Genomic DNA, 13,937 nt, shown 5'->3' with positions numbered 1-13,937 from the left:
GCTCCCTGAGCCCTGACCAGAATCTGTGACACCGATTCCTCATCCAAACACACAGGGATGTAACAGGGAAGATGCCCAAGTGCTTATACACATGCATGTTCTCAGCAGTGCTGCTTATAATATTTTTTTAAAAAAAGGGAACAACAGAAATGTCTATGTTTTCAAGCAAAACACAGCATACACAAAAGGTACCATTTTATACAGCCATTAATAATGTTGCAGAAAAAGGCTTAACACAGGAAAATATTCTCTATTATTAGTAACATTTCAAATTATTAGGCATTGTGGACAGCCTGGTTTTAGTTTCAAATATCTATATACATCTATACCCATATCTATATCCATAGAGAGGTGTATATAAAAAGTATAGTATGTATATAAAAACTATATTTTTAGTAAAAAGAAATACACACACACACACAATAAAGCAGACCATACATCCAAATGTACTTTATCTTTGGAATTAGAATGCTTACGTCTAATCCTGGCTTCATGACTTACAAGCTGTGAGACCTTAGATAATGTATTTCTTGTCTCTAACTCTCAGCGTTCCTATCAATAAAATGGAAATAACACTACTGCCTGGTAAAGTGAGGGTGACTGAACACATATGTGAAAAGCACTTAGAGCAGTACCGGCACATTGTAAGTGTTCATTGCTATTATCGCTATATTCAAACTTTTCTAAAATGCAGGTTTATGGCATTTGTACTAAGAGAAAAGTCAATCTGTTTCAATATTCAGAAAGGTGCCATCAGAGAAAATCTGAGAACAGCAGCCGTACCCTTTCTTTGGCAGTTAAGTGGCTCTGGCCCACGGCACTGGGCAGTGGACAGACAGGTCCAGTCCCCGCCTCTCTTTACACCCAACTTCCTGCTCAATGTCCCAGGTACAGGTCCCAGGGGACCTCAGAATGTCCTAAACAGAACTCATGGTCCACTCCACACTCCACACCGCCCACGCCCCCATTGATTACAGGTATCCCCCCACCAGCCGGTGAGAGCCTTGCTGTCAAAGCCTGCACCTCCAAAAACTAATCATTGAATGAATGAATGAATGAATGACCGAACGACTCTGTTCCCTGTTTTCCCCCAGCAAAGCAATCCACAGCCCACCGCACAGCCATCCAAGCCGAGAGCAAGCGTGGTCTTAATTACCTCCCCATAGGCAATGGTGTTATTGTATCTTCTCATTTCTGGGTAGACGTGGTCTAGGTACCACTGGAAATTCTTACACTTTAAACTTTTCCTTAAGGCTTTTCTTTCTGAGACATCGCCTATGTCAATTCCTGGATTCTGAAAGTAAGCAAAGGGCATTAGTGACCAGGGGGCGCTGGCCAGACTGGAGGACAGGCAGCGTCACCTTTGGGGAAACCATCAGAGAGAAATCTGAAGCCCCTACTTGATCATCTAGCCCCGAGCTAGACAATACTGTCCCCCGAGCGCAGCACGCAACCCCCAAAGTCAGCCGACCTTACCATCATGAAAGGGATCCCGCGACACACTGATATTGACAACCTAGGCCCCATCTCCATCTCTGCCATTTCTTCAGTGACTCTCAGGACCCAATTATTAGAGGAATTACTTGATTAAGGCGAGAAAATAAACATCTATAACCTCCTCCCATCTTTCTTTTCCGTACACGTGTAATTTCCCCCCTTTGCTGGCTCTTTGCGAAGTTCATTATATGCAGATGTGAAAATAATTTTCCACTGCAAAGCTTGTAATGATGCTCTAATGAATAATTCACTCTGCTTTTACAGAAGTGAACCTGTAATGTGCTGCTGCGTGCTGACAGGGGAAAATAAAGTAGCTGAAATACGATTCCAGAGTCAGCCACAGGATGGCTGTGACCCAGTGCAGACAGGATACGCTCTCCTCCACGGCGGACAGCCAAGCATCATCTTGGAGCAGGAGAAGTGTTTAAATGATTTCATTAAGATTTCTTCTTCAGCAGCTAAACAGTGATTTTTTTTTTTAAAGAAAAGTCCCTTTAAATGTCAAACATTAATATCCAAAGGCAAACCTGGGCAGTGATATTTAACTCTTTGTTTTAATATCCTTGGCGTGATTAATGAGGATGGTCATTTATGAAAAGCCTGGTGGGGAACACTGGCATGAGGGACCGAGGTGGTTTGTAATGATGGAGAAGCACTGAGATAGGGTTGGCAGCCCTCACTTCTTCGGACCCCGAGTCACACCCCCATCCTAGATCACAACTCTCCTCTGCAAACAAGAAAAATGACAACGTCTCTTCCACTGATGTCACAGGGCTGTGGGCAGAGCTGAGTGAAGGTGCCAGCTCACATCCTTGCCCTGCCATGTGCTGGGTGTAGGACCTTAAGCAAGTCAATTTAACTTGCCAGAGCTGCAGTTAACTCATCTGTAAAATGGACATCACAGTGGGTTCATATCAAGCTAGCATTTATTGAGCACTTACTATTTGTTATGCTCTGTCTTAAGCCTCATTTTTATCCTTCCAGGAGCCCTATGAGACCAGGGTTAACAATCTCTGGTTTACAGATGACAACACCAGGGCAGGCAGTTCCTCTGTCATGAGGTTGTTATAAGGGCTAAATGAAATATTGCAAATAAGAAACTTAGCGAGTACCTGGGAGAGTGTAAGGAGCTCAACAAAGGTTGCCTATTTTTATATAATAATGTGGAAAATCACTTCTAGTTTAACAGCTATAAAGTGCTGCATGGCCATAAGGGGGTTTTCAGTGCTTTAGACCATGATTTCAATAATTGTAACAACAATGATATAAAAATGCTTCACTTTCATCCTCTTTATCCACAAACCCGCACATATTCAACTGCATTTCTGCTGTCCTGGGCTCCAGCCTCCTGAAACGCAGGGGCTGCCACTTCTCAGTGGGAACAATGCCACAGCTCGGACACCTACAGGTACTCTGGCTGAACAGATAGACCCGACTGTGGCTGAGGGTATAGGTCACCCCGCTGTGCTCTGGAGGACAGAAATGCTTGCCAACATTCCATATCCTGTGCTTTAAGTACATCACATGTGCTTAGTTTTAGTACTTTAGTACTTAGTACTTAGATTAAGTACTTCTGATTTAGTTCTCACAATCAACCTAGGAAGGAGGACCTGCTATTATCCCCATTTTGTAGCTGAGGAACCTAAGATACAGAGATGATAAGTAGATTTGTTCAGGATGTCATAACCGTAAAGGGCAGGGCTGGGATCCCAACCAAGCCAGAGCACAACCGCCATGCAATACTCCTGTGGGGCTGTAGTAACATGGGGATTTTCCGAGATTATATTCTGGGTAGAATATGGAAGAGAATCGAAGAGCCAAGTAAACAAGGATCCAGCATACAGCAGGGACATACGTCACAGGGCAGCTGGAGCTCCACGGGAGGGCACACTGTGAGAGCAGACGGCAGGGTCTGGTGCCAAAAACTTTGGGCAAGGATCTTCTGGACACGGTGTACATTCAGAAGCAGGGTGTCAAGATTAATATGAGACCAGAATTAACACGGTGAGACCCCTCTAATCTCTGTAAATGGATCTAGAGATTTCCATGGTGCCGATCCCCATGTAAAGCAGGGGTTCTAAAACCTGGAGGTCTGTAAGCCATGTCAGAGTGCACTTATAATTTTGCAAGGGTGAGCATCTTTCTGGGGAGGAACCACTGGCTTAGTAAAGGGATCAGTGACCCATCAAACATAATGTCAGTGTTCTAGGGTGATTGGGGAAGGGCTATTTGGTCCTACCTCCAGTGGCAGATTCCACGCTATGTACACATGAGACTTGTAATCGTCCATCCAGACCTCGGCAACCCGGAGAGCATTCCTCTTGGTATAGAAGCCGATGTTGCTGTTGTATGGCTTCTTCTTCCGCTCGATGTGGGCCACCCGTGAGCAAGGCAGGACCTCCATGCTGCCCCCGCACAGCCACACCTGGGGAGGGGAGGCAAGGACTTCATCAGCCTGACAGAGAAATTCCCAGAAGCCACTGCTCCCTCCCCCAGGCCCGAAAGCAATGGTTCAGGAGACAGCCTGAGTGAGAAATGTGTTTTCACATATAAAGCCACTGAGCTTTCGGGGTTGGTCTGTTACTGCAGCATAGCCTAACCTCACCTGACTAAAACTGGTAGAAAAGATGGTTTCGGGGAGCTTTTCATAGATACAGCAGCTCAGGATATTAAAATGCAGCTCTTCCTAAGAAACGCCAATACATGTGATGTGCTCCTGGTGACGCATGGGTTTTCTTAAGTTCTCAGTGGTGCACAATTGTCACCTGTGAAGGTTTTATTTCCCATCTGGCTGAAGCTGGGCCCTACGGAGCTATAATGGCAAATTCAAACTAAAAAAACAGAATATCTTTATTCGTATCAGCACAAAGTGTACAACGGTTTAATTCTCCATTTACTAATACGCTCTGTTTTGGAGTCCTAAGAGCACAGACGCCGGGCCTTCTGGAAGCATCCACCCCAATGCCATCATGTGCAGGTGGTACTTGTTGCTAGAATATTTAAGTGGAAGGCTGAAATGTTAATTGCCTCTAAGGGATGCAAAAGCCCAAGGAAGTGACAACTTGCCATCCTCTTGCAGGAGCATGGCAGGCTTCCAGGCTCAATAGGCCCTGTCCCAGAGGAAAACAGGACCACCCAGCTTCTCTCAGTCCCAAGCAGGACAATCAAAGCATTTCTGACTGTCAGGAAGGACTGATTTGTGAATGAATTCCTGGTACTGGTGAGGAGAAGAGGAAGAAGACACAGAGAGGTTTCAGGGACCCTTGAGACAGTCTGTATATTCTCTGTAAATGAGAGTGTGCCGGTGAGCTAACTCAGGTCAGCACAGACCATGTATGCTCATCCCAACCTAGGTCACTTCAAGCCTTTCTACCTTCAGTTTCCCAAACTCCCTCCTCGAGGATACTGGGACCCTCTCGAGTGTTTGCACACCTCCCCTGGGCCTTTATTGACTGAATTTAGTGGCAAATTTGTGTGTGTGTGTGTGTGTGTGTGTGTGTGTGTGTGTGTGTGTGTGATCTTCTGTTTCTATTTCCCAACTCTGGCTGCACCACAAGGAAATAATACAGATGGAAACTTCTCCTCATAACCAAGAATCTTCACCTTGCCTGTTTCTTCAAGGAGGAGAATGTGAGCTAAGAGATTGGTAGACAGCAGGTGATCCAGACTAGTTTGATTTGTGACCTGACAACTAGATGCCCCCACGAACTGGGGCAGACTCAGCTGTTGGCAATGGAAGGAAGCCAAGTCAGGGAAGCAAAATATGGCAAAAGGCCTATGGGGGAATAGAGGCAAGAGACCTTACAGGGTAAACGAAGGTGGCTGAATTTCCAGGAGTGGGCAACATACAAACCCACAGAGTTCCATGGGTACGCGGCCCTAGACAGTTTCAGGATTCTGAGAATGAACAGAAAGACATCTCATGTTCACAGATTAGAAGATTTAATACTGTTATGTTAGCAATACTTCCCAAATTGATTTAAATATTCAACACAATTCTTAGCAAAACCCCGAAGTCTTCTTTGCAGAAATTAACAAACTGATCCTAAATTTCATATGGAAATACAAGGGACCCAAAATAACCTTGAAGAGAACAAATTTGGAGGACTTCCACTTCTGGGACAACATGCAAAACAATGAATTTGGACCACTGCCTCACAACATATACAAAAATTAACTCAAAACAGATCAAAAACCTAAATGTAAGAGCCAAAACTATAGAACACTCAGAAGAAAACGGAAGAGTAAAGTTCATGATCTAGGATTAGGCAAAGGTTCATCAACTGATAAAATATGGTATATCCATACGATATTATTTAGCAATAAAAACAAAATACAGACACACGCTACAGCCTGAATGAACCCTGACAACTTACGTAAGTGAAAGAGGCCGGTCACAAAGGACTGTATGTTATTTGATTCCATTTATGTGAAATGTCCAGTAAAAGAAAATCCATAGAGACAGAAAGTAAGTTGATGGTTGCCTAGGGCTGAGGGTGGGGTCAGAGGAATAGAATGACTGCTAGCGGGTATGGGTTTCTTTTTAGGGTGATGAAAATGTTCTCATAACGATAGTGGCGAATACTGCACAACTCCTGAATATACTAAAAACCATTGAGTTGTACACATTAAATGGGCAAGCTATAGTAGTATGTGACTATCTCAACAAAGCTGTGACAAAAATAGATAAATAAATAAATACACAGAGAGATGGGAAAAAGAAGATTCAAGGGATGGATTCCAGTTTGGGGAGGCTCCGGGGAACTGGAAAAAGCAAAGCAGAGCTTGGTGAGGATCTCAGATGGTTGACTTCTTTCACTTAGCATCGTGTTTTCAAGTTTTACCCATGTTGTAACAAATATCATTACTGCATTCCTTTTCATAGTAGAATACGATTCCAGTGTATGGATGTCCTACATTTTGTTTATACATTGATCAGTTGATGGACACGTGGGTTGTTTCCATTTTGGCTATTACAAATAACCCTGCTATGAGCATTCATATGCAAGTTTTTATATGGATATACGTTATCATTTCCTTTGGGTACATACCCTAGGAGTGGAATTGCTGGGTCATAGGGTAACTCTATGTTTAACCTTTTGATGAATCGCTAGACTTCTCCAAAGTGGCTGTACCATTTTACATTCCCACCAGCAGTGTAATGAGGGTTCTGAATTCTCCCATCCCCGCTAACCCTTGTTATTGTCCATCTTTTTGATTATATCCATCCTAGTGGGTATGAAGTAGTATCGCATTATGGTTTTGATTTGCATTTCCCTGATGGCTAATGATGTTGAGTATCTTTTCATGTGCTTATTGGTCATTTGTCTGTCTTTGGAGGAATGTCTATTCAAATCCCCTGCCCAATTTTTAAATGGGTTGTTTGTCTTTTTATCATGAGCTGAGGCCTTAGGGTGAAAATGAAGTTGCCTTCCAGTGTCATTTCTCTTTCTCTTGCCTCAGTCTTCATCATCTTTTTGGATGTCAGTGTGCAAGACCTTTCAAATCATTCCTTATGGGCAGTCTGTCCCCCGGGCTCTGTATAGAGCTGGCGTGGAGAGGGCTGTGAGGTGCAGAGGAATGAACCGCAGCAGAGGCCAATATTCTTGTTCAACGTCCTCCAAAGACCAGCTGTATGACATTAAACAAGTCACTTTCTCCCTCTCCCCGCAGGTGCCCCAGGCTCTCCATCCCGGTGTCTCAGCCAAACCTATCAAGGCAGCCCTGCACCCGCCAGGCTACCTGGAAACGATGTAGTGTCCTACTCTGATGTCTTTCACGATGCTGCTTTTCACAAGTTATGTTTGGCTTTTCTCCACGTGAGAATGAGGAATCTCAGGACTCCAATGGGAGAATTGCAGACAGTTGACAGGTCAGCCAGCCAGAAAGTGGCAGGCTTCTCTGTGAAGGCCTCCAGTCTGTTTTTAGCAAGCTTTCTTCCCAACTCAAAGGGACAGATACCTGAAGTAACAGGAGATTTCACTGACATCTCTCAGGAGAGAAGAAAACATACGTTTCTCTAGATTTTGTCATGTAGATTTGAAATATAGGAGAGAAAAAAGTTTACCCCTAAAAAAAGTGGGGGAGGGGAGTCAAAGGACACAAAGGTAAATAAACCAGTGTGGTTCCTGTGACCACATCCTGGTATTCTGGATCACAAAGTGTTCTAGGGCCACACAGGCCCCTGCAGCCCCTATAATCCATCCCTGCACAGAAAGGGAGCCCCCGACCTTCACCTCTAGGGTCCTTACTTGCATGTGCTCCTTTCAAGGCCTGAGCTAGTATCTGACCCCAGAGAACCTGGGAGCCCTGTCCTGGGGACCCCTCCCATCCTCTCTCTTAGGGAGGGAAGCCCTAATGCTCTGGAGCTGGTCTCTCAATGCTGCCTCCCCAGAGACAGGAATTCTTCCTGGTATCAGATGTGAAGTCACTTTGGAAGCCATTTAAACCCATTTACAATGTTAAAAGCAACACTGAAGGAGCGCTTAGTGCAGAAATTATGTAAATAACCCCATTCGGTAATCCAAGGGCAGGCAAATTTTAGCCTTTTGTCGGCTGGCAAAATCTTTTCAAGACAACACAGATTGCTGGCTAAGAGAGTATTTTATTTGTTACTTCCGTCCTCCCAATCCGTTTCAGGACTCCCTGGTAACCCGCTTCCCAGAGGCGAGGACTCACGCCAGCCCCTCAGCGCTCCCCTCTGCCATCCTGGGGACAGTGCGCTGGCGTTTCCCAGTCTACGTGCGCAGTTTCTCCACTACACTGGATGGGCACATGATGGCTTTCCTCCTCAAGTCCTTTTCCAAAAATTCAATTTCAAACCTCTCCTTTATTTATTACTGTTTCTCAGTAATAGGATTTACCAATATGGACCTCAAAACATATCTCAATTTAAACACCACAGCGGCGAGAACCCCTAAATACCTGGATTCTACTGCCAGTCGATGCAAGTCATTTCTCTTGCATTTTCTCTATTCTATTTCCAAGATTTTGGATCATCTTTGCTATCATTATTCTGAATTCCTTTTCAGGTAGACTGCCTATTTCCTCTTCATTTGTTAGGTCTGGTGGGATTTTACCTTGCTCCTTCACCTGCTGTGTGTTTTTCTGTCTTCTCATTTTGCTTATCTTACTGTGTTTGGGGTCTCCTTTTCGCAGGCTGCAGGTTCGTAGTTCCCGTTGTTTTTGGTGTCTGTCCCCAGTGGCTCAGGTTGGTTCAGTGGGTTTTGTAGGCTTCCTGGTGGAGGGGGCTAGTGCCTGTGTTCTGGCGGATGAGGCTGGCTCTTGTCTTTCTGGTGGGCAGGTCCACGTCTGGTGGTGTGTTTTGGGGTGTCTGAGGCCTTATTATGATTTTAGACAGCCTCTCTGCTAATGGGTGGGTTTGTGTTCCTGTCTTGCTAGTTGCTTGGCATAGGGTGTCCAGCACTGTAGCTTGCTGGTCGTTGAGTGGAGCTGGGTCTTGGTGTTGAGATGGAGATGTCTGTGAGATTTTCGCCGTTTCATATTACGTGGAGCTGGGAGGTCTCTTGTGGACCAGTGTCCTGAACTCGGCTCTCCCACCTCAGAGGCACAGCCCTGACTCCTGGCTGGGGCACCAAGAGCCTTTCATCCACACGGCTTTTGGGAGGTCTGAGGTCTTCTGCCAGCATTCAGTAGGTGTTCTGTAGGAGTTGTTCTACGTGTAGATGTATTTCTGATGTATCTGTGGGGAGGAAGGTGATCTCCGCATCTCGCTCTTCCGCCATCTTCCTCAACCCCCCCATTTCTTAAAACTGCTATATGTTCACTGGTGCCGCAAGGACATCTTCATAAAGATGTACACAAACGTTGACCACATAGATTTCTTTGAGGCGCAGCCAGCCCTCCTCCATTCTCTGCTTCCCGCGGGATTCCGCCTCCCCGCAAGTCACTTCTCTTAATGCAAGATGAGGAATTAAAACGAAGCTTGGCAAAGGCCACGTGATTCAGGGGAGAAAAGAAACGCATACTGAGAGCAGCTTGATTGATGGAGCATGAAAAGGGTGTTGGGAGGGCTGTTTTCCCTTTTCTTTTTATGTTAGTTGCTGTTGCTTATGCATGTAAAAGAATAATAAGGGGGGGTGGGAACAAATAAATCAGGTTTATGCTCACTGAGTTAAAAGTTTCGCCAGCCTGCTGGTATGATATGGTCAGAGAGGGCTGGGCTTCTATGTTAGAAGAATAGCTCAAAGCAGCCTTAATCAGGCGCTTTTGGGTCAGCTCGGCCCAGTCTTTCCCCCTCCCTTGCCCACCTCTCTTTCCCTATCCTTAGACGGCCCCACGTTGGCTTTCGCTGGCTGCTGTCTCTGTCCTGCCCTCTCTGCCCTGTTTACAGACTCCTTCCTTTGGACTATCCCTTCTTGAAAAAGCAGCTCCGACTAAGGAGATATCAAGCATTTTACCCATCTTTGCATCCCCAACACCCAGCCCGATGCCTTTGACTTCGCTTAGTCATTCAATTCAATGCTGCATACGTGTTCACTAAGACCAGAGCTCAGAGCTAAATGTTGCCAGGGATGTAAAGATAACTGAGACATGAATCCTACTCATAGCCTTTGTTCTTTCCTCAGAGTTTAAAACTGGAATTTCCCCAGGAAAGTGTTGAGGACCACTCTAGAACCTTGGGGTGGAAGCAGCCAGAATGGGGGGGGGGGTGATAACACTGCATTCATTTCCCCACGTATGCAACCATGCTCTATTATCATTCAGTCTGCATTTTGCCTAGGATTAAAGAGGAGCTGGTAGGGTGCCATTGTGGATGAACGATGCTCAACCACAGAGGAAAGTGAATTCGATTCAGTTCTTTTTTTTTTTAATTTTTAGTTTTTGTTGAAGTATAGCTGATTTACAATGTTGTGTTAGTTTCTGGTGTACAGCAAAATGTATATATATGTGTATATGTATGTATATATTCTTTTATTATTATTTCCATTATGGTTTTTTACAGGATATTGAATATAGTTCCCTGTGCTATAGAGTATGTCTTTCTTTATCTGTTTTATATAGAGTAGTTTGTATCTGCTAATCCCATACTCCTAATTGATCCCTCCCCCACCCCCTTTCCCATTTGCTAAACATAAGTTTGTTTTCTAGGTCTGTGAGTCTGTTTCTGTTTTTTTTTTTTTGCGGCACACGGGCCTCTCACTGTTGTGGCCTCTCCCGTTGCGGAGCACAGGCTCCAGACGCGCAGGCTCAGCGGCCATGGCTCACGGGCCCAGCCGCTCCGCGGCATGTGGGATCTTCCCAGACCGGGGCACGAACCCACATCCCCTGCATTGGCAGGCGGACTCTCAACCACTGCGCCACCAGGGAAGCCCTGTTTCTGTTTTGTAAATAAGTTCATTTGTACCATATTTCAGATTCCCCATATAAGTGACATCACATGGTATTTGTCTTTCTCTGTCTGACTTACTTCACTTAGTATGGTACTCTCTAGGTCCATCCATGTTGCTGCAAATGGCATGATTTTATTCTTTTTTTTTATGGCCAAGTAGTATCCTATTGTAGATATATACCACATCTTCTTTAATTTAGATTCAATTCTGTCTTTAACCCCAAAGGGCCAGAGCTCTGAGGTTGTGTACAGTGATCTGGAAGGAGACTGGAATGGCCGCATGCTTCAAAGAGTATCCCACCGCCACGGTTCAAAAGGCCCTCGAAGGTTGTGATCGCTTTCTCTAGCGCCCGAGTTCCCTCACTGAAACTGACTTGGTCAGGGTTAACTAAAAGACCTTGACAATTACCTCTCCCAGAAATTTGCAGAAGGGGACTGTGGCTTCAGGGTTGCCTCCAGTTTTGGACTAGGACTAATGAGAGGCCAGGACGGATGAGCCCTCCGTAGCTCCACCAGATGAAACAGCTCATCTACCGACTGGCCATCGTCTAATAAGGACCTCCCGTCCCATTCCTTAGGACACAGTCTGCCTGAGACATGACTTGGGGAGAACCCGGCTGCTTAGCTAACTCTTCTTTCTTTCCCAGTGGGGGCCAGAGAGAGCCCCACTCTCCCTTGTCACTGGGGATAGAAACGTGAGAACCCTTCACTCAAGTTCCAAAGCTTGGATCCCAAGGGTGAACTGCCAAAGTCTGCATCAGTGGACATGTCCAAGTCCAGACAGAGTTTGAGCAGCACCACACAACAAGCCATCAGTCCGGGTGCCCCAGACCAGGATCTGAGGCCAAGACACAACCAAGGGCGGTGGGGAGAGCTGGTAAGGGGAGGACGGGGCCCCCTTCTGCAGACGGGAGGAAGTGGATATCGACGACCCTGAGAGTCACTAGGGGAACTGCGGGGCCCGCTGGCTCCAGGCTTCCCACAAGCTACTATTGTGACTGCTGTGGACTGCGATATCACGGAAGGGCAGGGCTGGCTTTGAAGCGCTAGGCTCACATCCAGCTCGGCCACATGGCAGCTGCAATATGCTCATCTCTGGGCTTTGGTTTCCTCAACCGTGAAGGGCAGGTGATAACAGCACCCGATTTGACAGATGTGCTGAGGAAGAGACGAGGTGATGTACGTAAAACTTGTCATCACGATGGTGGCTCATAGTAAATGCTGGGAAAACCCAAGTTAGCGATTACTCGCTGACCACGAGAGTGGCTGCAAATGAGCTGTGTCCTGAGCAGCGACAGCAGCAGGGCCTCTGGCTGGTGCCCACAGGAAGGACATCACCAAACACACTGGCCTTGGCGGTGATGGGGTCACGAGGAGGCATCGTCCAGGTGCAGGAAGGTTTCCATTCCCTTTCCACTCCCTCCTCCTGCAGCTGAGATGAGGGGTGTAACCAGTTTCCTTCCCCTGTGAGCTGGTTCGCACAGGAGGCCACCCTGATGGATGAACACACGCTCAGGTTCCCAGGATCCGCAAAGAAAAAAGAGCGGTAAGAATAACTGGAAGGTAAATGTAAACGGAAAGCGAGTCCACCTCCCGGCCCCCTCGAAAGACATTAAGACAAGAAGGCCTTTCAGAGCCGGGGGCGCCTCAGAACGCTTCCAGTAATTCCATACAAGCCTTTTCTTTTGGCAACAACTGCTGAGAACGTCAACTAATGCTTTAAATGTTGGACTAGTAACCGGGCTGATAATAAGCTGTGATTCCGGAAAGGGACAGGATGGAGCATCAGGGTCCAGGGACTCGGGGGCAAAGTGGATGACCCAGTCGTTACTGATGGCCAGCAAGGACTGGGCAGGGGTGACCTTAGGGGCCAGGATGCTGCCACCATAGGCGAGTCTGGAGCCCAGAAATTCCAGGCCATCATGCCATTCAGTGCTCTTGGAGGCGCTGGGTGGTTTAAAGCAAGGGAAAGACAAACACAGATCCCGGCTCACTTGCATCTGGGCACAAAAGGAAACTCAGAACCATCAGATGACCCTCCTAAGTCAATCTGGGCCTGCGGCTGGTGGCTTGGGGCCTGATGAGTTACGATGTTGATAGATTTCGCCACCTCTTCAAGTTTTTTGGTGTAAACCTTAGGGCTTTGATCAAGAAAGGATCCTCACAATGGGAGTAGACATGCATATGCTGAGAAGGTGACAAATCTCAGTCTCTTTTATTGAATTCCAACTTCTATTTCGGTGCCCAGGTGGACCAGAGGATCATGTGATGCTCTCCTTGGGCCCATAACCGTCCCTGACGAACCAAACCTAAACACGGCACCGCGCATGGGAAAGATGGGGCCAACCTCTGCCAGTGTCAGCTCCGGTTCCTACAGACGCTATGGCAAAGGCTGCAGCCTGGGCACCACAGCCTCCTGGGCACCCACAAGTCTGGCTTCCCCACGGGAGGTGTGGCCTTAAGACTCATTCTCACCGTGTATGGGAGCCTAGGGGAGGCGGGTCCCCCAGGGCTGATGTGGTTGAAAAGCCAGTATGCTTTCTCCATCCTCTCTCTCCCACTGCACAGGGACCTTGGAGGTCACCCATTAAAGGTGGAGGAGCCACATGTGGAAGGAGCCGAGGTCCCCAAATGACCACAAGGAAGGCTACCTGCCAACTGTGAACATCCACAATTGGTTTTTACTAAAATCTCAGTGAAGCCCCTGAGGTTTGGAGGTTTGCTTGTTCCAGTGGCCAGAATAACCAGCCCCAGAGATGCCGCATCTCCTCTTTTGACTTGAAAGTGTGTAGAATTTTTTTTTTTTTTTTGCGGTACGTGGACCTCTCACTGTTGTGGCCTCTCCCGTTGCGGAGCACAGGCTCCTGACGCGCAGGCTCAGTGGCCATGGCTCACGGGCCCAGCCGCTCCGCGGCATGTGGGATCTTCCCGGACTGGGGCACGAACCCGTGTCCCCTGCATCGGCAGGCGGACTCTCAACCACTGCGCCACCAGGGAAGCCCAGTGTGTAGAATTTTTAAACATCTACAGGAATCCCAGGCTTTGAATGGATTCGATGACCTGAAGCAGGTGGCCTCCCAGAGCTTCC

General features: G+C 46.9%; 1 protein-coding gene across 1 annotated transcript in view; it reads right to left on the bottom strand.

The window, feature by feature from the left end:
- Positions 1–2,899: 2,899 nt before the first annotated feature.
- Positions 2,900–13,937, bottom strand: part of GALNT17 (polypeptide N-acetylgalactosaminyltransferase 17) — a 197,057-nt gene continuing 186,019 nt past the window's right edge. The window contains exons 6-7 of the mRNA XM_089896587.1: positions 3,737–3,922; positions 2,900–2,914 (exon numbers count right to left, since the gene is read on the bottom strand). Of these exons, the coding sequence (XP_089752713.1) occupies positions 2,900–2,914; positions 3,737–3,922 (201 nt within the window). The remainder of the gene's footprint in view (positions 2,915–3,736; positions 3,923–13,937) is intronic.

The sequence above is a fragment of the Delphinapterus leucas genome, chromosome 15 (assembly GCF_059928025.1).
Source record: "Delphinapterus leucas isolate spDelLeu-1000000601 "Yukka" chromosome 15, BTC_Dleu_Yukka2, whole genome shotgun sequence".
Lineage (NCBI taxonomy): Eukaryota > Metazoa > Chordata > Mammalia > Artiodactyla > Monodontidae > Delphinapterus > Delphinapterus leucas.
This window is presented reverse-complemented; position numbering and strand designations above follow the sequence as displayed.